Below are 27,104 nucleotides of genomic sequence, written 5' to 3' on the forward strand. Positions count from 1 at the left end.
TTGCATTAGTTTATCTATCTTAGATTAAAAGTTCCAAAATATTCTAAATTGAAAAGTTTTAAAAATCGTGCCGATTTAGAAACTTAAAAAAAAAAAAAAAAAAAAAAAAATCCTACCGAGTGTTTCAAATGCAATGGAAATTAAAAGATGACCTTTCTTTAGCCAGAAGTCACTTACACTCGCACCCTCCCAAAAGCACGGTGCAGATGCAGCAGGCGTTGCCCGGGTGGACGCGCCGGGGTGATCGGGCGCTGCCGCCGCAGCCGCAGCAGCGCGGGACAGCGGCCCCGGCCCCGCCGGGCGCGCCCCTGCTCGGCCTCGGCAAGAGCCGCTCCCGGGCGGCGGCACCGCCGCGGGGACCGAGCCTGCGGCCGCAGCGCCGCCGCCTCCTCCCCGCGGGAGCCGCTCCGACCGCACCGGCTCCCGCGCCGGGCCGAGAGCGGCTCCCGGCAGCCGGGGCGGCCGGCGCTGGGGCCGGGCCGGCGGCGGGGCCGAGCCCGCGGTTCCCGCCCCTCGCGGCCCCTCACGGCCCCCGCGGGGCGGGGCCAGCACCGCCCGGCCCCAGCGGCTCCCGGCTCCCGCCGCGGGCTTCGGAGGGAGCGGGGGCCGTGCCCCAGCTATGGCCGGGCGCGGAGCGCCGCCGAGCCGCGGCCTCGCTCCGTCCGTGCTCCTCCTCGCCTGGCTCTGCGCGCCCCTGCTCGGCCAGCCCGGAGCCTCACGCGAGGGTAAGGCGGCTCGGGGCGGCCCCGCGGTGGGCTGAGGGTCGGCGGAAGAAAGGGGAAGGGTGAAAGGCGGGAGGGTGTCGGAGGGGAGGGCTCGGCCGGCCGGGGGTTCCGAACCCAGCCGGGGCTGTGCCGGGGATGGAGCGGGCGGTACCGCGGCCGCTGCCCTGCCCGGCCGTGCCCGGCTGGGAGCGGTTCGTGAGGGAAATGAGGCGGGATTGTGCGGGGGGGGGAGCAAGCTGTCGGAGATGGGGGTCTCTGCGCGCCGTCAACTTTTTCCCGGACGAGGTTTAAGGTCAGGCTGGTGCCGGTGCGGTGGCGGCCGCTGAGGGAGGATCGCAGGGCTGCGCTGGCTCTGGGAAAACGAGCGGGACTTGCGGAGAGCGCTGTCAAACGGGCTCACCGGGGCTGCCCCCTCGCCGAAGAGGGGCAAAATGTCTCTGCTAAACCACAGCTTTTCAGGTGCGTTATCAGTCTTGGATGCCTCACATTTCGTTGCTTTACGCACCTTTTCCTAAACGCGTATATATATATAACACTTTAAAGATCTCAGCTGCCATAGCTTTCGGTTCTTAACCTCACTTTTTGAGAGGAGGTGCAGTTGTAGGTTTGTGGTGCGTGCTCTGCATCTGGTACGGAGGTAAACTTGCAGAATCTATTTTAATAACTGTAATTTCGCGTATGCACGTGAGATTGCACATGAAAACAACTCCCTTAAGAATTTATAACACAACTCTCTTTAGTTTGGTCGTGCATCCTTTCTTAGACTTCAAAAAGGCATTCTCATAATTAATTCAGGATTTAATTTTCTGAGTTGAAGGATGTAAAACAGTATGTGAAGCTGGAGTGTTTAAAGAATTACACAGATTAAAGGAGCAAAATCACTGCTCTTCCACAGATTTATTTAGAAACAGTTGTTTAAAAATGTTGCACTCACATAATTTGTAAGTACATTCCCATGAGTTTTGCAGAATGTCTTGAAACCATTACTACAACAATTAAAGGCAGATAGAAAATTAATGAAAGATAAATTTGAGTGTTTTTTTTTATATTAAATGAAGATTGAAGAAGTGGTTGTAAATATGGTTTATGGAAAGTTGATTGCATCAACATCTAGGTTTTAATTCAGCCTACAGATATTCAGTCTGTTGTTGCTGAATGTGATTTAAAAGACTATTCTTTGTCCCAACATTTGGAAAAGTAGTGTTTTTCCTGTTCTTTGTGACAGAAGATGCAAAATTATTGTGTTGCATTATATGATTTATATGACTGCATGGAATTGCAGTCAGGGTAAGCCAGGTTTTGTCTTTTGGCACAAGCCAGCAGTTTTGACTTCACTGAGAACTGATTGTATACAGTGAGGCTAAAGTTTCTTTTCATAACTCGTTTTTTCAAAAATAAAATGAAATTTGCAATAAGAGTGCTTGTGAATTAATTTGATATTTCCTTCAGTTAATAGCGAACCAGTATTTTATCTTGGCTAACTCCGAATGTCAGGAGAAAACACTTGCTGATTTAAAATACAGTCAAAGTATATTTTGTTCTTGCTCTGAATTTTCAACTAACAGGTGAGACTTGAATGCCCAGATGGAGTTGAGGTTAACAAGAACCTCTAGCCTGGCCCTGCTGTGCTGTGCTGCAGACCTGTGATGGTGTTTCCCTGGCACTTCATGCACCCAAGCATTTTCCACTCAGTTTAACAGATCAAATCCTTCTCCCTACCCAACAGGAAGCTGCAAACCTTCCTGCTTGTATGGGTTTCTTGTGATTTTTCTTTTTAAATATTTTGTGCTTTCTTTAGAGGTTCTTGGGGGGATAAATGTGAGCATTGGTTCGTGGAGAAATGCCTGTGCTGATTTGTAGAAGGAACTGTGGAAGAAAGTACTTGCATAGTTTCCCACTTTTTAGAATGGCAGAACCTGGGGTTTGTGTGATATTACAGGTTTTGAAATCTCCTTATCTGGTTTTGAGCAATGTGGCTGATTTCTGTGAGCTGTAGGATTCTGTGTTCCAGTGTATCCAAGACTGGAATGGAGCTGAATGGGCAAAACACTCCTGAGGCAGAAGGTAAGGCTGGTGCCCATCGTCTGCAGCACCCAGGGCTGCACTGGCAGCTTGTGAGAAGCCTTGACCTGTTTCTTATTTCCATAAGGTCGTTTTTACATACATTTTGGATTTGTGTTTAATTCCATGACACATAGCCTCTAAATTTATAAATGGTTCTACTTATCAGGTTCTACATACTTGTCCTTCCTTGTGCTCCTTGTGCCATCTGCACTTCTATACCCCCCTTTTGCTGCTTGCTTTCAGCATCCTCGGTGCTGACTCCACAGCCCATCTTCAGTCTTTACTGACAGGCCAGCAATCAGTGAAAATGGTGGAATGGTTAAAAGTGGTACAAAGAGAGATGATAAAATCCTGGATCTGTTACAGGAATGTCCTCCTGCCTTCAGCGTGACAGGATTTTTCCCCAGGGCAGGCTGACACGAAGCAGCCTTTTCCCGTGGCCCGGCTGTCGGGCAGGGAGAAGGATCCCGGTTCTGTCTGTGGGAGCTGAGTGGAGCACGTTTGTGTGTAATGAGCTCGGGAGGAAGTGCTGCAGCACAGGCCTGCAGTTACAGCTGCGGGTGACTGTCACTCTCATGTCACAGTCATGTCCCTAGGGAGGTCAGGAAGCTGCTTGGCACGTGGTGTGGACTGACCCTAGAATCCATAGTGCGGCTGTTCAGACAGGAATGGTTGGTGGGCTTTGGAGAAACATGAATTTCTCCAATTCTTTGTGGTCCAGTTAGCTCTTAATCTAAAGACTGACTGTCAGTTCACATCTATTTCTTGGTTAGTTTGCAAACTACATGGCAGTCTTTTATGGCTACTAACCAAACTTGTACATGTATTCAGAAATATGTGCCATAATTATACCTTGTTGCTAAGCTGTTAGGGGTAGTTTCATTCTCCTTTACAACTATCAAGTTGTAACTTTAACATTTTAAATTTGAGTTAAATGTGAAAAACACCTTCCTGCTTTCTGCGAGCAGCTCTTGTACCTCTGTGCGTATCGGTAAGTACTAAGCAGCATTGCAGTTCAAAATTCCTCACAGTTTCATGTCCAATATATGTAATTTTATTTTGCTACTGGTTGGCTGAGGTTGATGTGCTAGGTAAGAGAGAAGGCACAAATCTTCCCAGTAACTTTAAAGCCACCTTTTCCATGCTTGTAGGTGTGGTGATAGGGTTTGCCTTTATTTTTTAAACAGGGGAGGAAAAGATAGTTCTGGGAAGTTCAGAATGTAAAAGCTGGCTTTTCTGACTTGCATTCAGTAAATAGAATAGAGTTGGTATTGCTGCTTTGACTTACAGACATCCTAGTTAAGATGATTGTGATCTTTCCAAATGCTCGCTGTTAATTAAAAGCTTGACTGTGATTGGATTCTGGGCAATTGCTAATGGATAGAAGGAAAAATAGCCCAAAAAATTAAAGACCATGCAGAAAGTGTGACTCATGATCCTTTTCAAAGGGTCAGAGGAATCAGTATAAAAATAAAACTTCCATTTAATACATTACCTGTCTTTTCTACCTAATGAAATAATGACAGGAGATCATCTTAATAAATATACTAGAGTATTGAAGGCAGGTGTACTGTATACCTTCATCTTCCAGATTTCTAAGCAAATTATTAGTTGTAGTATGTAGCAGTTAGATTTGTGGATAATAGTTTGTGTTATAATACCCCAGATTTAAAGAATGTAAGGTTAACTGCAAAGTATGGATCTTTTGCAATGTTTATTGTCCTTAGTAGTGGCTTTTTTTCTTGTAATGGTATATGATTACAAACATACATTAGTAATATATATTACTTCTGAATATGCATGTTAACATTGCACTTCCAAAAAGTGATCCTTTCCTTTTCCCCATAGGCCTCCTTTGAAACTGCACCTAGTAGTGATGCAAAGAAAAACTGAAATCATTAACACTGTATTCTGTCAATTAGAAAATGCTTTGAGTTACACTGTTTAAATTAGAAAATGCTTTGAACTGCACTGTTTAGTGTATAAGGACCAAGGATTGGCACTGCCAGTCTGGCTCTTAGACTCTTTATCTAAGGAAGTGCAGAGAATACAGAGTTCAAAGAAAGCTTATTATTTGGAGAAACATGGACTGTGGTGTTCCCCTATTTAAAAACAAAGATTTATGAAAATACGTCTGGGATCAAGCCTGGTATACAAACACTGGTATAACACAAGCCTATTTCACTGGTAATTCTTATAAAAGGAATAATGTTGCTAAATCACATTAAGATGCTAGGAAATTTAATCCCATAATGGTACAGTAAATTACAAAAGTATTATTCTTTTGTAAAACCCATCTTTTGTTTCTTAGCTACAACATTTAAAAAGTCAGCCATTAGCAGCCCATGTGAAATTTTGACTTGAGAATGTTAACAAGATAAATAGACATGTACATATTTCATCATGCTATTCATGCATCTGAGGCCCATGTAATGTTTCACCCTATTTTATAAATAGTTCTTCCAAAGTAATAAAAAAGTTTGTTAAATATCTAGGGGGGAAATGGTAGAACCAAATTTTTAAACACAATGTTTTCAAGGTCAAGTGATTCATTAGAGTTTTTACTTAGCCTTTGTCAAAAGCGTTCTCCAGCTACTTCAGAGTTTAAAAAGATGAAATCATTAGTCTGCTTTGTGCATAAACATTTGTCTCCTTTGTGCAGAATTAAAATTTAGGCCATCCAACCTCATATGTGATTTAGGTGTGTCGTTTTGGGGTTTTTTGTTGCTAAATATGGACTTTTACTGTGGGGCAGTAAGAAGAGCTTAAGGTGCAAATACTAAAGAAAACGTTGTCATTGGGAGTTACCACTGAACAGTGCAGAGAGTTACCTCTGATTTAAACTGCAGAGGTTCCCTGGCCTCAATAAAATTGAAGACACACAAATATAGGCAAGCTCAGAACTGCCCTTCAAAGGCTACAGATCTTTAAAGTATTTTTTAGTACTCTGAGCTGGTGGCTGGGGTGAGTGTTGCCTTAATCTCTTGCCATCTGATTTAGTATGAGATTGTACTCCGAGTTGTTTGTTTGCTAATCTTGCTAGTCATAACCTCTTTCTGTTTTTCTCCAGCCAGCATAGCTACTCTGCTGCCTTAAGCCACTAAAACCGTTTTACCTGTTTTCCTCTCTTTACATTTTTTTCCACTTGTCATCAGCTCTTCACCATTTTTTAACTGATGTTAATACAAGGAGTAAGTAAGAACCACAGCCCCTTGTTGTAATCTTAAAATCATAGATACGTGGAAAAGAGAGATAAAACATATGCAGACTGTGTAGCAAATTATTTGAATGGCCATATTAAATAAAATGTACAAGGTAGGGGTGATTACTTATTTTGGTTTTGCCAAGTCTTAATAAACTCTTACCATTCCCAGCCTCTTCATGGAGCTCTCCTTTGTTCAAGATGTCTTTTCTAGACCAGTTTGCTCCAGCGTATTAATAAAGAGAATAAACTAGAAATATTGAAAAGTGTGGATACATCTGTGATCAGAAAAAAAAAAAAAAAAGAAAGAAAGAATTGAACTGTATTGTTAGTAAATAATGGTCATTGTAATAGATCAGTGAGTGTACTCTAGGTCTGAGTATAAAATGTTTGAAAAATAATCTACGTATATAAAAGCAGTAAAGGAACATGTCCCCTTTTAGCATAGCAGAGGAGATGCTGTGTTTTAAGAGAAGCTTCATCTGGAAACAACACGTACCCTGAAGGTGCTGTATCGATGCACAGGAGGTCATCTTACAGGAACACAGAAATGGTGAAAGTGCAACTTTGGCTCTGCATTGCTTCAAGGTCAATTAATTGAGAGATAATACCCAGCTGCATAGTCAGTCTTAAATTCAGTTGAGACTTGTAACTGGAAGAGGGAAATGTAATTAATGCTACTATAAAAATCAAGTATTTATGAAATATTAGGCTGAAATGTACACAAAACCATTCATAATTCAGGAAATAGGGATATAGAAATAGAGAAATTAAGTTGTGTCTTCAGGAAGCATTCTTTTGGATGTCTGTAAAACGTAGGGCTTGGCAAATCTGTCTATAGTTACGAATAAGAAAAAAATCCTTGGCTAATGAGGAGATAGTGAACCAGTTAAATACATTTTTGGCACTTGTACATTTACAGGATAGTTTGTATATGTGCAACATTCTGTTGCTGGATCCTTTTTGGCAGCAGTTCTTATGTCCTGTGAGTTTTGCTGTATCCACCTGAGCTATCTCAGCAGTATGGTGTAAGTTGCCCATCCGTTCTTTGCACATCCCACGAAGCAGAAAGATTTGTATTTTGAAACAGAAGGGTGACCTGTCTTAAAACCCAAATGTTGATTTGGCCTGCAGCAAGAACCATTCAGCAGCACATTAGTGTGGGGTAGGACTTGTAGGAAAAAGGGGTCCTGCTGCTCCCACTGTGCTGATCCTACATTAACTGCAATCTGCTTTTGCTGCTACTATGACACTTCACAGAAATCTGGTTAGTGTGTAAAATAATAATATTTGTACTGGACTGCTGCACACCTGCAGTGCCAAAGGAAGGGAACTACTTTGCTGAGCTCTGCAGTGCTTTGGGTGTTTCCACCAAAGGACTTGTACATGGAGCCTTTTGCAGCGCAGCAGGAATCCACTGCTGTCACACTTTGATGAATGCAAGGGAACTTAAAACCTAGGCTGTCCATCTTCGTTTGTCTAGACTGCAGTGGCTGCAGTCATGTGGGACTGCGTTAGCTCAGTTCAAATTAATGGCTTAAGTGGTGCTAGCCCAGCCTCTGCCACAAATGCCAAGTCATGGAAGTGTTGGTCAAACTCTGAGGTTTGTGGGAATGAGAACTGATACCCTGTGCAGGTGTGACACTACCTGACATACAGCGTAGTCATCCCAGGCAATTCTAAAGTCCTGATCCTCTTCAGTATCTATGAATCGCTGATTTACTGAACGTTGATGGTAATGAACTTCAAGTAGACATTATTTATGCTGCCTTAAATTGATACTTTGTTTCCTTTACCTTATTTTATGAGAAAGATTAGATGCCACCAATGTTTTTTCTGCTTGTATCCTTCCTAGTTGATCTACTTCTGCTGTGTTGACTAGATTCATCTCCTCTACAAACAAAGTAATGTTAATCTTTTAAATCTCTCCTTGTATGGATGACCGTCTCTGGTTTTAATCTGTTTATGACATTCTCTGGTGATTTTCTGCTTCTGATATATCTTTTTTTAGATGGATGCTGTTAGTGAGCACATGATTTCTAGAGAGGTTGTGCCATAGATTTATGTAATAGCATAATATTTTAAGTCTGCATTTCAAGGAGATGGTGGTGAGCGCCTTTCTTTTGTTTATGCTGTGCCTTAAACTGCTGATAATAGTTGCTTGGTGGTTTTTTTTGGTAGTAGTTCCCTTTTTAATTTCATTGATGAGTAGTAAAAATCTTTATCTAGAACATGTCAGTGTTTTCTGGTGGTCATTCTAACTTACGTCTGGGGATTGGAGACCCTTCCATGGAAGGTGATATGTGTAGTTTGTGCTTCCTGAGACAGCAGCCATCTTCAGGTCTTTCACAACACCTTTGAAAGCTGTTCTTACTCAAGTTATTTAGCTAGACTCTGATCTTCTCTTTTTTCATCCCCTCTCTCTCCATCTTCCCCAAAATGACCCCTTGAGAGCTATGAAAAAGAACTAGAAAGGTGCATTCCAGTCAGTGTAACATTAGAATGGGTAGAGAGTTGGCTGGTAAATAGTTTGGCATATGCATCTAAGATACAAAACAGCGTGAGGGAAAGTGCTCTGCAAGTGCAGCAAAATGTATGCTTGGTAAATGTGCCCAAACATTAGAAGAAATACATTAAACGTGAAGAGACTGAAGTTTCAAACTGAATTGCAAGTTATGCAATATACTACAGACGTGTAATGTGGATGTAGGTTGACAGAACTTCAGTCCCTCACAGATCAGCTTTTGGTTTTAGAGGAATTCAATAGTTGCATGGCATTGGGTAAAGGATATAAGAGCTTTTTGTCTGCTGAGATTATCTTAATGTTCTTGAGTCATCAATTTTAGAAGCGTGATAATGGCATGAGGATGCTGATAAAACCAGGTAACTTCAGAAAATTCTACTTCCATGACCTTGGGCATGCTTCTAGAGAGAAAGGGATGAGATGAGAAATTGAACTCTGCATAAAAAAAGCTTGTTTGGACACAAGAATGCAGATGTACGCTGCTCATTTGAATCAATGTTAACAATTTTTTTTTGTTTTCATATAGCTGTATCTGAACCTTCTTTTATTGCTAAAAGTGAAGATCGTTTGTTTAAGCATTTATTTGAAGACTATCAAAGATGGGTTCGTCCAGTGGAACGTTTGAATGACACCATAAAAATCAAGTTTGGCCTTGCAATCTCTCAGCTAGTAGATGTGGTATGTATGGTAAATAAGTTGTATTTTTTTTCCACTAGCTTTAAAAGGAGCATAATTTCATGTGAAATAATTGTGCCTGTTAAACACAATAGATTAAGCATCTTAAATTATTATCTGTGTAATAAAAATGCCCTTTAGATGAATATATAATGTTCCCATATAAACATACTTAGTGATTAGAATGTTTTCAGCAGTCTGTTTTGTATTTTAAGTTACAGACCTCTGTGAACTAAAGCAGCTGTTTCCTATGGATAGATTATTTTTTGTGATACATGTTTTATTTTACAGGATGAGAAAAATCAATTGATGACAACAAATGTATGGTTGAAACAGGTATGTGTCAAATATTGATGAAAATTTCTGAAGCTCCATAACTGCAAATCAAAATTTAGGAGAAACTCTTCTAGTAAATTGTATATTCAAAAAATTTAGTTCCTGCATGAAATTTTATTTCACATAGTATCTTTATAGAATGTCCTTGGGGGGGAAAAAAAATGTAACAAACCTCTTAAAAAACCATAACAACAAGGTAAATAAAAATTCACCAAATTAAAAGCAATATGATATGGCATTGCATGGCCATTTAATATACCAAGGTGTATCTATCCAACCATTACGGTCTGGGTTCTCGGGCTCTCTAGGTGTCCCAGATAGCCATGTCCTGCTAAGCACAACCTGTCCAGGTGTCCCAGGCAGGCTCCCAGCCACAGGCAAGCTTAGCAAGCAGCTCAGCTCTTAAGTGAGATCACTCTTTGGTGAATTCAGCTCTTCAGTGATTTCAGCTCCCTGCTTGCTAAGTGCCCCGGGCAGACGCGGGGAGGGAGAGGGGAGAAGGCTGTGTGAGGTTCCACGGAGGTGTCTTTATGGGCAGCGCCTGCGAAGGGTTCCAGTGACAGCTCTGCTGCCAAACTGGGCAGAAATGGGGCTTTCTATGGGTGCAGAGGTGTTGGAAATTGTCCAGTAGCCAGGGTCGAGGTGGATATGACCTATGGTCTTACAGAGAGACAGCAAGGGTCCGAAGGCAGAAGAGGGGTCTCTTGGTCCAGTCATCATCACCAGGCATTTCTTATCTTGGGCGAGTCACCGCCAGGGAGGCCTTGCAGGGCCTGTGGCTGCTACGTCCAGCCATAAATTGCTGCTTCAGTACAAAAGTTTTCATTCAAAAGCTTCATTAAGAAAAGTATGGTTAGTGTATTGTTCTCTATAATATTTTTTCAGGTCTTTTTCCTGTGGGATATTTGAAATTATTGGATGTACATTATCGTAGAATTCCAATTTCAAAGTTGAATATGCTTGCTAGAAGGAAATACTTTTTTCTCTTGAGAATATTTGTGTTGGGGCAGGAAAAAGCCTCAAGCTTTGTAATTGTGAGAGTCCAGTGCTAAACTTAATTGCCACTATTTACTTAGGTAATGCTGCTCACAAATCATTCTTGATTCAACTGAGAAGAATCTTTGCAGATGCTGGGTGTACTTACTAGTTTATGGAATTATTTTTGTTTGGGCTAATTCTTTTCTGTTTGTTTATTTGATTTTTTTTCCTTTTTCTTCCCATTTCCTTCTTTTCAATAACTGTAATTTTAGGCCAAGTTTTTATTTTTAGGAAAACTTTGAGATTAATCAGCAAATGTGAGATGGCCATGTGGGCTGATGATTCTTTGTGCCCTCTTTAATAGCTTCTGCAGATCTTCTTGAAGTTGAACCAGTTTTAAGAGTTGGAGCATGATGGGTTTTTTTGTATAATGAAAATGTTTAAATTGCTTCTGATTAGCTTCCAGTCATTGGTATTCATCCAGAGCAAGCTTTTTTAAAATTTAATTTATACAATTAAATTCAATTATAATAGCTCTTACTTATAAATACATGCTCTGAAAAAGGAACATCATATCTTAAGTTCTGTACAGAAACATTGTCAAGTAGCTCTTATAACAGAAAACAAATACTGAATGACATAACTGCGTGTCTGTTCAGCAACTTCATTGTTTTATGCACATTTTAGTTCAGTTTGATTGTTGTTAATTGCCCTGTTATCTGTTTTCATCTGGTATCACCCTGCTGAAATCCACTTCCCAATAATAATGATTTTTACATCTCACATATCCACAGGAATGGATAGATGTAAAATTAAGGTGGAATCCTGAAGACTATGCTGGAATAACATCTATCCGTGTCCCATCAGATTCTATTTGGATTCCAGATATTGTGCTCTATGACAAGTAAGGTTTGAATCTTTTCATACAAAATGCACTTACTTTATAACTTTGCTGGCCAAAGTGCTTCTATGAGGCTCAGTGGATAGACATAATGTGTACATTTATTGGGCTAAGAACCTGTGGAAGAAATTGCCTCTGAATGCAAATAGACTTTTGTTGCCATGTTAAATGCTCAAATGTTTTGCTTTACTTCTGAATGGAATTCAGTCCCTCTCACACATTTTATTGTGTGAACTTTTTTATTTATTGGAGAAAAATGTCTTGCACAGTGCTGGGTATAAATAGTGTAGTGTGATGGGAGGGAAGTAATTAATTTATGCTGCTGTAGGTTATATTCAGTATGGAATTAAAGTCAGGTACCTTTAACTGTAAGGGGGGGTTGGGTTGGTTTTGATTTTTTTTCTTTTGAAAATAAACAGATCTCAGAAACAAGAACTACTGAATTAGCCTTTCTGCACAACTCAGGTGCACATACAGTGCTTTTACATTTCCTGACTTGTCAAGTCAGGCCGTTAAATAAACGATAAAAGGCCGTTGCAGTGATTGTAAATTCAAGTCTGGGCACAAGTATTATTTTACCTGTTTCGTGACTATTTTTCTTCAATAATTATGATTTGGCTGAATTTAAAAGCACTTATTCTGTCTTACTAATAGAAACACCAGATCTGGGTCGTGCTGTTAAAGATCAGAATTTTACAGTCCTTTCATAAGACATTGGGACCGTAGAAAGTTGCACAGATCTTTTCAGGATTTGAAAATATTCTTCAGTCTTCCAAAGCTGCTTACCTTTGTTAGCTTCAGATTTGAGGGGAAAAAGTTGACTATGAAGACAACACAAAATTTTTGCTATCAAGGGATAGACAGCTGAAATGACAATAACAAAGCGTAATTTCTTCTTTAAATACATCCCCACACCCCACATTGTAATTGCCTGCATTTATCTTTCTACTTTCAGTGCAGATGGACGTTTTGAGGGAACATCTACAAAAACAGTGGTGAAATATGATGGCACCATTGCTTGGACTCCACCAGCAAACTACAAAAGTTCTTGTACTATTGATGTAACATTCTTCCCCTTTGACCTTCAAAATTGCTCAATGAAATTTGGTTCCTGGACTTACGATGGCTCACAGGTTGATCTAATTCTTGAAGATTATGACGTTGACAAAAGAGATTTTTTTGATAATGGAGAGTGGGAAATAGTGACTGCAACAGGAAGCAAAGGAAACAGGACTGATGGATGCTGCTGGTATCCTTTTGTTACATATTCATTTATAATTAGACGTTTGCCACTTTTTTACACTTTGTTTCTCATTATTCCTTGTATTGGGCTTTCATTTCTAACTGTCCTTGTCTTCTATCTTCCTTCAAATGAAGGTGAAAAAATTTCACTCTGCACTTCAGTACTGGTATCTTTGACTGTTTTTCTTCTTGTTATTGAAGAAATTATTCCATCATCTTCTAAAGTTATCCCGCTCATAGGAGAGTACTTGGTGTTTACTATGATATTTGTGACCTTGTCCATTGTGATCACTGTCTTTGCTATCAACATCCACCACCGCTCCTCGTCCACACACAACGCCATGGCACCCTGGGTTCGCAAGATATTTCTGCACAAGCTGCCCAAGCTGCTCTGTATGAGAAGCCACGTCGACAGGTACTTTGCTCAGAAGGAGGAAACAGCAAATATGAACGGATCAGAATCATCCAGGAACACCTTGGAAGCAGCTCTGGATTCCATCCGCTATATTACGAGACACGTGATGAAGGAGAATGAAGTTCGCGAGGTGGGTGTGTTAGTCCTGCTCTACTGATTTTGTACAAGTGCAAATTAGAAAACCAAGGGCTTTACTGTGCAGTTGCATATTAAAGACGTGCTACAGATTCCCAGCTTTTGGACTATGCTGAAAGTTGTGTTGTTGTTTCCACTGGAAAAAAGTGCAAACATGGTACAATACTGAGAATATTTGGCTGATACAGTACAGTATTTGGGGTCTTCAAAAGTCTTTTGCTGTTTTTGAGAAGTTCTTGTCATTAGTTACACATTGTGAGACACTTGTCTGTGACAAGAGCATGTACTGTAACTGTTCCCTACAGCACTTCTGAGGTGACAGGAGAAGGAGCTCTTTTTCACTTTAATGTTGTACCTGAAGGCTATCTTGAAAAACGCATTTGCCTTATATTTTCCAAATAAATACTGCCAAGACTTATCTTGCAGCTTTCAATTCTGAATAAAAACAGTTTGAGTGCTCTAAGTTATATTAGTTTAAATGCAGGCTATAGCCATATGTTGGCCATTTTGTGCTCAGTCCATTGAAACATGGACTCAATGACTTCCTAAGTGTTCTCTTCTACCCTTACTATTATTTGTCCCTAAGTTTTATTAAAAGATGTCAGAGGCTTTTTTTTTAGTGTCAGAATGCATTTTCACTCTTCTCCTTATCTTAATTATCCTTAATGAATGTTTACAATGTTTGTGTAGGAGCATTAGAAATCTGTTTTCTTTACATGCTCTTTGAGCTAGCACCATTGGTACATCAGAGACTTAAATGCTATTTCCAGTCTAATGTAGAAGTTTGTAGAAATACAGAAGTTTGTGGTGTACTGTCTGTTCCTGATGGCAAAGCCTGAGGTTCTTTCAGTCTATATGGGAATTGCTGCCTTCAGAAGGCTCTGTTTGCTGAGAGTGTGTTCTCCCATATGAGACTAGGAGCAATGTGCCTCCTCTGATGTGCCTTCTCAGGACTTGATTCTGACATTGTCACAAGGGACGCGGCCTAGATTTTTAATAAATGTATCTGCTGTACATTAAAGCAGCATCTGCATTGTATGAACAACAGAAATAGAATAGTTTGCTATTAAATACATAATTTCCTGTAAATTAAGGGTTGACTGTTAGGGACACGTAGTAAGTATTTTGTTTTTCAAGTGTAATGTTGTTACTATAAACCTTGGAAATTAATTTACAGCTGACTGGGGATTCAGTTGTTTTATTATTACTGGGCTCCAGAGAATGCAAGCTTTAATTGCAAAAGTTGTTAATAAACACTAGACAGCTAGTGCTATTGCAGCCTTACATCTTAGGAAGCATTAAGCTTGGGAAACATGGATAGCTCCAGTTCAAATCCAAGACAATTGTTTGGCAGGGTTTTAATTTGCTTGCACAATTATATCTTCAATGCTTGCACAACTATGTATAGATATGAATAATTTTATCAAAAAGGAAAGTATTCTTGAAACTACTGTCAGTATTCTCCCCAGTGTATAATTCTTTGCAGCTTTCAGCAATTCTTTGTAACACAACAGCTGCTCTGTACTAACAATAAAAAAAAAATTATTTACTACTTGGGAGGTTTGGTTTTGGTTTTCTGGTTAGTTTTTTGTTGCGGGTTGGTGTTTTTGGTTGTTTGGAGTTTTTTTACAACTTTTGCTTCCAACTCCTGCTTGGGAGTTCCACGTCATGATGTCATGTGCCATGTATCCTGCAGTATGTTAGAAAATGGCAGGCCGGTCTCATCTGTATAGATGAGGATTTTTGGTGCTTCTCAGGGTCAATTTCTGCATCAAAATCTACATAGTTTGTCAATCTTCACAGAGGGAAGCTTGCTTCAATTCTAACTCCCAATATAATTATAAAATATTGTTCCAGAGGGTTATCATAGGGACATGGTTGGAAAAAGTGTACCTTGAAATAACTAAGAATTGCAGGATTTGGTACTGTATTTTCACCTGTTCTTGCACACACTGACCAGCTCATGTGCTCTCTGTTTTAGGTTGTTGAAGACTGGAAATACATTGCTCAGGTGCTTGATCGAATGTTCTTATGGGCTTTTCTTCTGGTTTCAATAATTGGATCACTTGTGTTATTTATTCCTGTTATTCATAAATGGGCAAGTATAATAGTCCCTACCCACATAGGCAGTGCAAATGCATAAAATATTTTTGAAGCTGTGTCCTACTGACCTGGCTCTGAGTTTTGCAGTAGCTCTATTTCCATGCATGTTCTTTGTAGGCATGTTTCTGGTAGAGTGAAAAAAAAAAAAAAACCCAGAACTAGAAAATTAGGTTTATCTTAAAGCATGGCATTCCCAGGACACGTAGAAGTCAGTTTGCTTATTGCCAGTGTACTGAGTTACTGCCAAGCCAGGTCAGAATTAAAAGAACCTTTTCAAGCCATGGCACGTATGATTTATCAAAAAAGCAGACACTGACACCTACTGTGATATAGAAGGATTTCAATTTTTTAATGATGATCACTGTAGTCCAATTATTAAATTACTATATAAGTCATTATACTGAATAATAAATATTTGCAATTACACAGTAGAGTTGCTTATTTCAATTTAGTATATAAAGGTGAATTTTCATCTGGTCTCTTCAGTGTGTTGTAGAAGTCTGAAATTTTGCCAGAGTGATTTAAAATAATAAAAATATAAGTTAAACTTCCTGTATATATAATATACAACTAAGAACAGCAATTTGGCCATATTTGGCCTTTGTAAATTTTCAGTGGAATTTGCTGCTAAATTTTAAAGTTTGTTAATTCTGTGATACCAACATAAGCATTTAATAAACCTTAAAATGCCTAAAGGATGTGTGTATATTGATGTCTCCATCAGCTTTGGAAAGGAAGGCAAAGGCAGTTAACTGATTTCCCAAGGTGCGTAAGTATTCTAAGGGGCTGGAACATTCAGATTTCTTTACTCTTGATGAAGAATTTGATACAGTGTGTTAGTTTGCAGACATGTTCATTATTTCCTGTATCTGGGTGTTTCTCAGAATTAAGATTTTAAGCACAGGCATAAGGAATTTGTGGAGTGACGCCGTTGAGCAGGATGGGAACAGAGAACTCCAGATCAGAAGGCAAAGAAAATGAGCTCTCTCTTTATTTCAAATGTACCCCTCTATATACAGAGAACATCGAGAAGATGAATTTCATTGGTCTTAGAGTAAAAACATGTGTCACCATTGGTGTGCAGTGAATGACACACAGTAGCAGAACATATCTATAAACAATGTGAATAACAAGATAGATTAGAGAATTATTTACATTCTTTCCCAACTGCTTCCCAGGCTCTTGCCTGGTTAGAAAACCTTTCTCTTTCTCTCTGACTGAGTTGAGAATACCCACAGTGGAGTGTCTTTCTGAAGAAAATGGGTTATAAATTACTCCGCTGTGGAACCAAATGGAGATGATTAATGATTTTCACATTTGTTTAATTGAACTTAAGAGAGCTGCCTTGGATTAGTTCTTTCACTTTAAAAACCATATGTAACTCTAAGCAGCAAGGACTTAGAGTTTTCCGTATTTCCTTTTTCCGAAGATCATTGAAAATGGGCTTGCAATTTTTCAATTATTCCATTAAAATGTATTCTTTACAGTGATTCCAATGCCACCTTTCTTCCTTTCTTAATAGCTTTGTTTCTGGAAAAGACTCTAAAATAGATGGGTGTTTTCCTACACGAGAGTTTTTTCAGTGTTGTTCATAATATAATTGCATCCTGTAGGCCTAATACAGGAGTAGAGCAGGCTAGAGCAAATCTTAGGAAGTTTGTTTGCTTAAATTACTACACGTATAATAATATGTTTAGGTGAGAAGTTTTAGTGTAAACTGTGGTATCTTCAATAATTTTAAGTTTTTATAGTGCTTATAAATTTGAACAACAGATATATATTTCTCCCACACTCCCTCCCAGATCTCCTTTAGAAAAGTCCTGCACTGATTATAGTAGTGATTACTTATGTCATAATTTATATCTAATTTAATATTTATTTCAAAATGTTTTAATCAGCAAGACATTCTTGGTTTTGTGTAGCTTTTAAAGCTCACAGGTAGGGAAATTATATCAGGCAGACCTTTTTTTATAATAATAGGGAATTATTCTTCTTCATTTACACAACTACATCTGACATTGGATATCCATGTTTCCTCTATTCCCATCATAATTTGCAAGGTGAATTTGCAAAGATTATCTGTTTTAATTAATTAATGTAAGAGTTTTAACTTCCCAGTATTACTGAGGTTAGACAATGCATCAATGACTTTTCCTGTGTGCATGTTGCAGAAATACTTCAGATAGCTTGTTTCCTCTTCAAATACAACATTTCTTTTTAAAGTCTTCCACAGGTTTGAATTACTGAAATTTACTCTTACCTGTAGAGAAAGCAAAGTGAGCACAACCGTAGATTAGATACATATCTTATTTTTTTAACTCCCCATTTCATGTCTTTCCCCTTGCTAAATTATGTCTCCAGGCTGCCCAGTTACATCATGATGGGCAGCACATTGTCCAGTGGAGTCACTCTCTTTATTATTATAGTAACTCAGTTTTTGCCAAGGCATGGATTTCTTTTAGTGACTTCTAGTCTGATCATGATAGATCAGATAACACAGCTGACACTGGAGTCCTTGGGGTCTTCTGCTTATCAGGTGTGTCTGAAACAAAAGAATGTTAATATACTCAGAAGCATGAACTTTTACGTCTGTAACTTACTGCTGAATGTATTGAACTGTAGGTAGTACTACCTTATATAGATCTCTGTCACTCGCTCAAAATAAATGAAAAAAAGGGCACAATTTTCAACAGTTTGATTCTTTTTATTTTCATAAATATTATATCACTTGATACACTGTATTTCCACAAAGTTTTCGGTTTGGTACAGAGAGAACAGTTCGTATTTTTTAAAAATATTATCTGATTACAGTGTTTTGTTGCATTCTTTATTCATGCTCTTAAATAATCTGCAGTTACTGATTAAAAAAAAAAAAAAAAAAAGAGAAGCTATATATGCCTAAGCAACAATTTTAGCACACTTTACAGGACTATTTTTGTCTATCTGCCTTACCTTGGCATAAAACGCTTCACTACAGCAGGATGCCTCTGTATTCAAACTGCTCTGTCTGAGTATTTTGATCCTTTGCATCACTTGCAGACTGTCTTATTGTGTGTTTTACTTGTACACAATTCTAAACATCATTAGGTTTGAGCAGGTTTTTTTCCTGACAGCCTTCACATACATTGCAATCTAGGGATACACAGAATTTACTTTATGGCTGCTTTATCACCATCATCTGTTATTTACCTATCTGTTTTCCCTTTGTAACAAACCCCTCCTCAGTCCTTTCTTGCCGTTGTGTGGGTCAGTTTGTACAGCAGGTGGCAATGTCTGCACTCCAGCTGTTTGGCACTTGTGCTTGCTGCCTTGTATCCTTGTGAGGGTGTTAATGGAACTATGAACTCCTATGTCCATGAACTCCTTCCAGAAGATCCTGGCACGCTCTGAGGAAGCTCGGGACCGGACCACAAAACAAACCTAGTAGCCCAAAGCATTCAACTCATCTTGACGTTCCAAATGCTCGTGTAATTTTCCATTTCTTTATTAACCCCTTCTTAAATCATTCCTATAAAGTTTAACATGCTGCCGCTGTCTTCTTCAGTTATTGCAGGGAGTAGCTGTAAAGCATAGCTTGTATTACTTTGAGATTAGTTTTCATAAAGGTTCCAAATAATTCCTTTTTCTGCATTTTGAACAAAGCTGCCTTGGTCAAGTGAAGTTGAAGCCAAGAGAGATCCTTGTTCTACTACATGGAAGAGACATGAGATGCTGGGAGAGGGAGGCAGAGTTGATTGGCAGTTTTATTTGATTTCACAACATTTTATTTAATTTTTACATTTCATCTCCAGCCATCAGAGGTTGTAAAAACAATCCTGCTGTTCCTAGAATGCATACCAGGATGAAAACCCATAGAAAAATACGATCAATTACCATGGCAACATATTTCCAATCATCCTGAATCTGAAAAGAAAAAAAGAATAGCAAGTTGTCATGTTTAGTAGGTGAATAAGTTGCATTAGCAATAATACTATTTCATACAAGAAGCACAGTTTTTTGCATGTAGATATCCTTATGAATGCACAACTTAGACATTTGTTTTCACTGACAAATGAATTCATCCTGAAGAAGCTTTATTTGAATATGGTCTTTGGAGCAAAGCCAAAAGCTGTTGCTTCAAATCCAAAAGGTTGTTCACCAAGAAACTGGACTTGAGGAGACACAACTTCTCTATCCCAAAAATGAAAGTGTAAAGCTTTACATTTCTAGATGAACAGGTTTCTCCAGAAAATGTTACTGAAACAGACTGCTCATACTGGCCTTTAGGTAGTATGGAAAAAGCAAAGATTAACTGGTATATAATTATTTTTTTACTGTATTATGTAGCATTGAAATTTGACTGTTTTCATGCATGATGTAAAATTCATCTCTGTACCCTTCATGTAAAGAGGGAACCAAGTTTCAAAAAACACCTGATTTTTCTAATTTTCTTTTATTTACAGTAAATTTTATAGCAAGAGTGACAATGAAGTATTCAATATGTTATATATTAATAGCAACTCAGTGATAATTTTTTGTTACTATTGAGATTACAACTCTTTTTTTTTGTTTTTCTTCAAGAATTATAAGAAAAGAACTTGTTGGTTTTGAAATTTGTTCTTTTTAGCTTAGAACTTGTTTGTTAAAGGGAAACTTAAAAACCCAAAGCAACCCTGTATCTTCTGTACCAACTAAATCTAAATCTAAATAGAGTTCTGATTTAAATATAAACGAAGTGAAGTTAGAATGAAGTGCTATAGTTTGGCAATTTGAAAGCTGTGAGCTACTGCTCATAGTATGTTTGAGGAATATGGTAGAAAAAAAAACCTTTTCATTTTTTTTTTCTCCTTTATTGTATTAAAATGCAGCTTTATGAAAGATTCCGGTCCCTGTCTTGCGGAAGTTGCCTCATTTAGCTACAGCACTTTACTCTGCAGCAGCAACAGAATGAGCACCATCATCACTGTGAGGGACATTCACAGGGGGTAAGCTGTGGGAGGGAGAATGTAACTTTCCAAAGGCCATAGGGTCAGCAAATTCCACTATTAAGACTATAACTTGGAAAATCCTAACTTCCACGCTCACGGGATGGGTGCTTTGTTATATTCCCCTTAAAGTGCCTCACTCAGTATATATACTGTCAATAAAGAGATCACTGGGCAGCAAAGCTGCTTCTCAGTTAGGTAAGTTTAAAATTGCACATATTTGTAATACAGCTTGTGTAATTTACTGGTATAAAATAATGGTCTCTTATCGTTTTTATCTGTTTGTTTGAGAACTTTTTCTTACCAGACACTCTAATGGCAAAAGGTATCTGCAGTTTGAGTAACAGTAAAATACGTTCTTACCTCTTTCGCTTCATTCTGCATTTTCATATTTTCTGCAATGTATTTCACACTTTCAATAGCTTCTCTCATTTCTGGTGACAGAACTGAAAATGAAAGCGTAGGATCTACAGACTCAGAGCTTGAACTTCTAGTGAGATTGCCACTGAAATCCGAGAACTTTGTGCGCTGATACTGACAGCAGCTGCATGCCGTATCTTGACAAGCAAAGCCATCTTTGCAGCATTTGGTTTCAGAACCATTGATGCAATTTAAGTTTGAGAACTCAGAAGTGAATAATGGTTTTGGCTTCTGATTATTCTCTTCATCACTGGCAGGCCTTGTCATGAACATGATCCGGGGAAGTAAGTTCAAGAAAATGGTTCTCACCCACACAGGCATTGTGTGTGTCTTGGGTGTTCTGTAGTGCACATTTAGTACAAATACTGTAATGACAATGGATAGAGTTACAAATATCATGGTGAAAAGGAGGTATTCCCCAATAAGGGGAATTACCAGGGAAGTAGAAGGTATAGTTTCTGTGATAACAAGAAGGAACACCGTTAAAGAGAGAAGCACTGATATGCAGAGTGTCACCTTCTCACCACAATCTGAGGGCAAGTAGAAAACTAATACAGTCAGAAAAGAAATCAGCAGACAGGGAATAATCATATTGATAGTGTAAAATAAAGGTAAACGCCTGATGTAAAGAGAATATGTGATGTCTGGATATATCTCTTCACAACAGTTGTATTTGATGTCATGTTTATACCCAGGAGCTTTAATTATAGCCCATTCTCCGCTCTCCCAGTAATCTTTCAGGTTCATTGTAGAGCCAATTAGAACTAAGTCAATTTTGGCTTTGTCGTAAGACCAGGAACCAAACTTCATGGTGCAGTTCTGATAATCAAATGGGAAGTAGGTTACATCTATTTTGCATGAACTTTTAAATATAGCTGGAGGTATCCAGGTCACATCACCCGTGTATTTTAAAAGGGCCTTCGTCTTGTCATCAACCTGGAAATCCCCAACTGCACTGTAAAGCAAGTAAAAATAGCAAAAATTAGAATTACCTACTCCAGGTAGCTTCATACATTCAGATCACACACATGAACTCTTTAATCTGTTTTGGGGAAGTCAGCCATTACTTGTTTACTTGGAGCTGAATTGCTCATGCAAGACTGACTTGGTGGCCATCATAAATTTTCATGGTTAAACTGAAACAAACAGCTCTGTAAACTCACCAGGGAGGAGCTGAAAGCAAATATTCTCCCTGATTAATAGCATGGCTTGGTGCAATCAATATTCAAAATGGCAAATAACAGATTGCAAATGGCAGTCTGACTAGATGAGTCTTGTAGGCCCCTTCCAACTGAATTATTTCATTGTATTCTATTCTAGATTGATCAAGCACATCAGAACTCATGGGGTGATTAGAATATTATTGGTATTTCCACCTCTTTCATGGACAGTGCAGGTAGTAACTATGGAAGGAGGGATTAAGGTTGTATGTATCTTTGCATAAGGAGTGTATTTGGTAAGAGGTTATTTTAAGTCCCATTTTGCTAACTTATATGATCCAGTTGTATATATATAAAAAAAAAAATAAAGTAAAATTAAAGGGTAATTTGAAGTTTTAAGGCCCCTGTTTGAAAAGGTGTGTCATCACTGCTGATCCATAGACCTGAGTTTTGGATCTGTGTAGCTGAGTCCATTTCTATGAGACTTGTGTTCTTACAGATCCATTTAGTTATGGTTTGGCTCTTTACAGTTTCAGAAATTGATATCTAAAGTAAACTTTCTCTGTGGCTTTTATTTGTCAGTGGTGTCAGATTGTGAATTTGACTGCTAAAAAGCTAGAATTTGCATTCCTTTCAGTTAAAGTTGTGACTCACAGGGGCATGTGAAGGGGAAAAGCCAAGCTCACTTTGGCCTGCTCACTTGCAGCTCCAGGTTAGAGCATCCAGGGATGCTGACATAGCTGGCATGAAGGTGAGAACAGCAATGGGGGGATGCAGGACACAGGTGCGTTGAAAAGCAGCTTTTCAGTGCATTCTGTGAACTTGCTGCTGATTTTTTTAGAGCTGGTAACATCACCCCTCTCTCCCTGAATTAAGAAGTTAAATACACAAGAGCCTTACTTGTTATACAAAACAATATCTGGCTTCCAGATCTGGCCAGATGGAACTCGGATGAATTCAGCACCTCCATAGTCTGCTGGATTCCACCGAAGCTTGTAATCATTCCAGATCTAATGATGGTAGAAATAAGTCTATGTTAGGTTTGTGAAGAAACTGAAATTCAGTGGACCAGATCTGAACCAAGTGCTGTCATACCACTTCCTGGGTTGATTTATTTTGGATACTGCAGTGTTTAGATATTTCTTTAACAAACACATATGTGTGGTGTTTGTTCATATGCAGATTGTAGAAGGGCCTAGATCTCTAGACATTATATACATATATGACTTAAATATATGTGGCTGTCCCAGGAATGCCTACTCAGTAGCTGGAACAAGCTGAAAGAAGGAATAAGACACTCTCTTCAGAGAGTGTAGGATTGTAATAATAACTTTGATCTCAAAAAAGCAGGTGTCTATGGGACAGTGAAAATAACTTCCTGGAGGCTGGTGGTGCAAGCTGTGAGCATCCATTGAGGGACCTTGGCTCAGTGAGAGCTCCAGCATGTTACGGCTCAGGCCTTTATCACTAGCACTTGTTAAACCCCATTTTAACAAACTTGAATATCAAGCTGAATGTGGGAACTAAGTTGTTTCTAAGCCGACTGAAACAGTGAGTAACTGCATTTTTAAAAATACTTTTAAACATGAAGTACACATTTTTCGTTTGTTGTCACTTTACGGGAGCTAACCAGCCCCAAGCGCCGCCGTGCGGGACCTCCGAGCCGAGGTGCTTCCTTTGCGCTGACGTCTGCCAAGGCAGCGATTTGGAAGTCTCCAGAGCAAAAATCTTGTATTTAGCGACTGCAGCAAGCGTAGCAGCCTTGCTCTCCTCCCGTCCCTTCCCTTCCCTCCCCGTCCCCGCGGCCCCGCTCCCGTTCTGTCCCCGCCTGCCGGGCGGCGCGCCGGCCGCTGGGGGGCAGCAGCGCCCCGGGCAAGGGCTCGGGCGGCACCGCCGGCGCAGAGCGGGGGAGCGGGGTCTGCTCTGCCGGGGGCCTGTCCCGGGCTGCTGCCTAAGGATGCTCTGCCGGGGTCCTGTCCCGGGCTGCTGCCTAAGGATGCTCTGCCGGCATCCTGTCCCGGGATGCTGCCTAAGGATGCTCTGCCGGCATCCTGTCCAGGGATGCTGCCTAAGGATGCTCTGCCGGCATCCTGTCCAGGGATGCTGCCTAAGGATGCTCTCCCGGCATCCTGTCCCGGGATGCTGCCTAAGGATGCTCTCCCGGCATCCTGTCCCTGGATGCTGCCTAAGGATACTCTGCCGGGGTCCTGTCCCGGGCTGCTGCCTAAGGATACTCTGCCGGGGTCCTGTCCCGGGATGCTGCCTAAGGATGCTCTGCCGGCATCCTATCCAGGGCTGCTGCCTAAGGATGCTCTCCCGGCGTCCTGTCCAGGGCTGCTGTCCCAGGATGCTGCCTAAGGATGCTCTCCCCGCATCCTGTCCCGGGATGCTGCCTAAGGATGCTCTCCCGGCATCCTGTCCCTGGATGCTGCCTAAGGATGCTCTCCCGGCATCCTGCCCAGGGCTGCTGCCTAAGGATGCTCTCCCGGCGTCCTGTCCCGGGATGCTGCCTAAGGATACTCTGCCAGGGTCCTGTCCCGGGATGCTGCCTAAGGATGCTCTGCCGGCGTCCTGTCCCTGGATGCTGCCTGAGGATACTCCCCCGGCGTCCTGTCCAGGGCTGCTGTCCCGGGATACGTCTGTGCTCCGCGGGATCCGAGCCTGGCGCCGACCCCGCAAGCCCGGTGCTCCCGCAGCCCACAGACGCCTCGCGGGGCGGGCGGCTCTCGTGGCCCCGCGTCGCCCCGGCGGAGCGGGGAACACTCCCACGCCGGAGGGGCAGCGAGCTGGTGCCCTCTGCGCTGTCACTGAGCGCTACTTACGTGCTTCAGCCACAAGTTGGTTTCCATGATCTGGTTGACTTCGTCCTGGAAAAGAGAGGCGTTGTCGGGAGAAGCGTCGGGCCTGCCACGTTGCCCGGCGGGCCGGTACTCACCACCTTCACCAGCTGCGACATGGACACCTCGAACTGGATGATGACGGGGTCCGAGACGTTCTTGACGGGGCGTACGAACTGGTTGTAGCTCTTGAAGAGGGCCGCGTAGAGCCGGTGCTCGGCCTCGGAGCCGCCGCAGCCTGTGGAGGGCACGGGGTGAGCTCCGGGCCAGCGCCGTGCGGGGCAGGGCTGTCCCGGTGCTGCCCTGGCTGCTCAGCATCCCTGGGATGCTGAGCCCCAGCCCCTCCCAAGCGGGGACGAGTGTGCCGTGGGGGCACTCGCTTGGGCTGCGAGGAGAGCAGCGAAAGGTAATGCTACGACACAGGTTTTCTAACACACCTCTGCAAACGAGTTAAAGAAACGGTTTCGGGAAATTACTGAGGAACTGGGGGTGCAAAGGCCTTTCCCCTCAGAGTCCCAGTCCCCCAGACCTGGCAAAGGAGCAGAGGAAAGGGAAAGTGTAGCCCAACAGACCAGGCCTCTGGTAAGGGGTAAGAACGCCTCGCAGTAGGAGGAGTCCCAGGAAATGAGAAGTTTGCTTTCTAGTCTGAGTCATGATTGCGTGATTACAGTGAGGATAACCCTACTTCTTAAAATATATTTTTTTTAAAGGGTTAAAATTTTATTAACTGTTACATTCAAAGACACAGCACGCTCAAAGAAATATGCTAATTCCTCCTTTATTATTCTAAGTAGTTTTTATTTATTGTAGAGTCCTATTGTCCTTTTGCCACTCATAAATGCAGTTCATCGTACCCTGTAGCCAACAAAAAAGCCTCAAACTGGAATTCTTAAACAACAAGGTTCTTGACCTGTTTCAGGATGAGGTGTGAGAGCCTGTATTTTACACTGCCATTTTACTATCAAACTCTCTAGGCAATAACCATCCTGACACTATTAGAAGCCAGTGACCTTTTGTTTTTAGAAGGCTGTCTCTTAAACTCTCTTCTGGACAACACATGCTCATGAATTCCAACTGAAACACCAGAAAAAGTGTTTTGTCATTAATGTATAGCACTATGCAAATTTGGCAAAGGCACAAACTGAAGTCTGTTGAACATATTCTACAGTTCCTTTGAAACAGAAATATGGATCTATATTAAATATGAATATTTGCAAGGACATGTTTATTTTCTGCCAGTTGTTTTTTAGTAGAGAAGGAGGGGAGGCAGAATTATCTGCAGGTGACAGACTACACAAAGAAGGTGTTACTTTTGAATCTGCCAGACCTCATCTCTCCCTAAGACAAGGGTTCCTCTCAGGTGAAACTATTCAGCTAAAAGGTCTTTTGTTTGCTTTTGGTTTTGTTTGGTTGATTTTAACCCCTTGTGCCTTCCCTTGTTCACTTGGAGTGCAATTTTGTTTTCAGATTAGTGAAATCATTCAAGCCAACTTGCTAACTAAAAAATGAACACTTTTTAACTGCCAGTCTTGCCCATATTATTTCTTGATATCTTCTATCTCTTAGATTGAGATTTCCTGGAATAAATACCCCCCAATCTTTTAGGTAAATCATTTTAAATCTAGATCTTAACAACTATTACAGTCAATCCCAAACTGCCAGCCTTTTTACACGGTTCCAGCACCCTAATTAAATCTAGCATCCACTGTTTCTAGAGAAGTGCATTCATGTGGGGCTTTTTTGTTTAACTATTTCGTGCTTTCCATATCTGCAGAGAGATGTGCTGTTTGCAGCACGTACTTAAAGCTCTTTAATGTTGTCACTTTCTTGTCTTCTCTGCAATATGTGAAACCACACCCTTATGTGCGAGGTGCTTTTCCTTCATGTTAAAATGGCTTTATGTGTCCTGTTTGGCACCTTTAATCAGGACTAGTTAACTACTTTGTAAGGATAAACGTAACACACACACACACACCCCAACCCCCCTCTCACCATTGAACAACAAGCTATGTAACAGAAAGAGCTGTACCACAATTCTGTACATTTGCCCCTTCAGTTGGAGAGCGCTTCTGCACTTCTTAAAAATTATTTGCACCAAAACCATCTCCTGCTCCCCTTTTCAACCCTCCCTTCGCTATCAAAGAATAACAAATTAAGGATCACTCACCTTGACAGAGAAAGCAAACAGCAGCAGTTAGAAGGAGAGTGTTGAGGCTCTCCATGGTGTTATGAATTACTGCCCGCGCACAGAGGCTGTTGAGGATGAGCTTCGCTGGCAGGACTGTAGGAGCACAGGGAGCAGGGAGGGCTCGGCTCCCGGGATGCGTGAGATGCCTGCGAGCAGCAGCCGGCAGGACTCCGAGCGCCGCTCTGCGCACTCAGCTCCCATTAGCTTCGCTGTGCTGCCCCCTTGCCAGCTACCC

At 40.9% G+C, this 27,104-nt stretch overlaps 2 protein-coding genes across 2 annotated transcripts; one reads left to right on the forward strand and one right to left on the reverse strand.

Annotated features, from left to right (window-relative positions):
- The first annotated feature begins 570 nt into the window (after window positions 1-570).
- CHRNA5 (cholinergic receptor nicotinic alpha 5 subunit) lies at window positions 571-15,995 on the forward strand. Its single transcript, XM_053988534.1, has 6 exons — window positions 571-725; window positions 9,042-9,193; window positions 9,482-9,526; window positions 11,299-11,408; window positions 12,361-13,192; window positions 15,179-15,995. Exons 1-6 carry the CDS (start codon window positions 620-622, stop codon window positions 15,338-15,340), a joined length of 1,407 nt encoding a protein of 468 aa, XP_053844509.1. The 5' UTR covers window positions 571-619; the 3' UTR covers window positions 15,341-15,995.
- Window positions 15,996-18,049: 2,054 nt separating this feature from the next.
- On the reverse strand, window positions 18,050-26,939 carry CHRNA3 (cholinergic receptor nicotinic alpha 3 subunit). Its single transcript, XM_053988535.1, has 6 exons — window positions 26,849-26,939; window positions 24,780-24,919; window positions 24,667-24,711; window positions 22,745-22,854; window positions 20,628-21,639; window positions 18,050-19,203 (listed from the first exon to the last, which is right to left on the reverse strand). Exons 1-6 carry the CDS (start codon window positions 26,901-26,903, stop codon window positions 19,075-19,077), a joined length of 1,491 nt encoding a protein of 496 aa, XP_053844510.1. The 5' UTR covers window positions 26,904-26,939; the 3' UTR covers window positions 18,050-19,074.
- Between the last annotated feature and the right edge of the window lie 165 nt (window positions 26,940-27,104).

The sequence above is a fragment of the Vidua macroura genome, chromosome 12 (assembly GCF_024509145.1).
Source record: "Vidua macroura isolate BioBank_ID:100142 chromosome 12, ASM2450914v1, whole genome shotgun sequence".
NCBI lineage: Eukaryota > Metazoa > Chordata > Aves > Passeriformes > Viduidae > Vidua > Vidua macroura.

Bases quoted from the DNA above. Each gene is read 5' to 3' on its own strand.
- CHRNA5 (XM_053988534.1), top strand. From the start codon at position 620: ATGGCCGGGCGCGGAGCGCCGCCGAGCCGCGGCCTCGCTCCGTCCGTG. The intron at 9,194-9,481 runs GTATGTATGGTA...TTTATTTTACAG, and splicing joins TCTCTCAGCTAGTAGATGTG to GATGAGAAAAATCAATTGAT. The intron at 9,527-11,298 runs GTATGTGTCAAA...ACATATCCACAG, and splicing joins CAAATGTATGGTTGAAACAG to GAATGGATAGATGTAAAATT.
- CHRNA3 (XM_053988535.1), bottom strand. From the start codon at position 26,903: ATGGAGAGCCTCAACACTCTCCTTCTAACTGCTGCTGTTTGCTTTCTC. The intron at 24,920-26,848 runs GTGAGTGATCCT...TGCCCTCCACAG, and splicing joins TGTTTGCTTTCTCTGTCAAG to GCTGCGGCGGCTCCGAGGCC. The intron at 19,204-20,627 runs GTAAGAACGTAT...TTTTCTTTTCAG, and splicing joins TGCAGAATGAAGCGAAAGAG to ATTCAGGATGATTGGAAATA.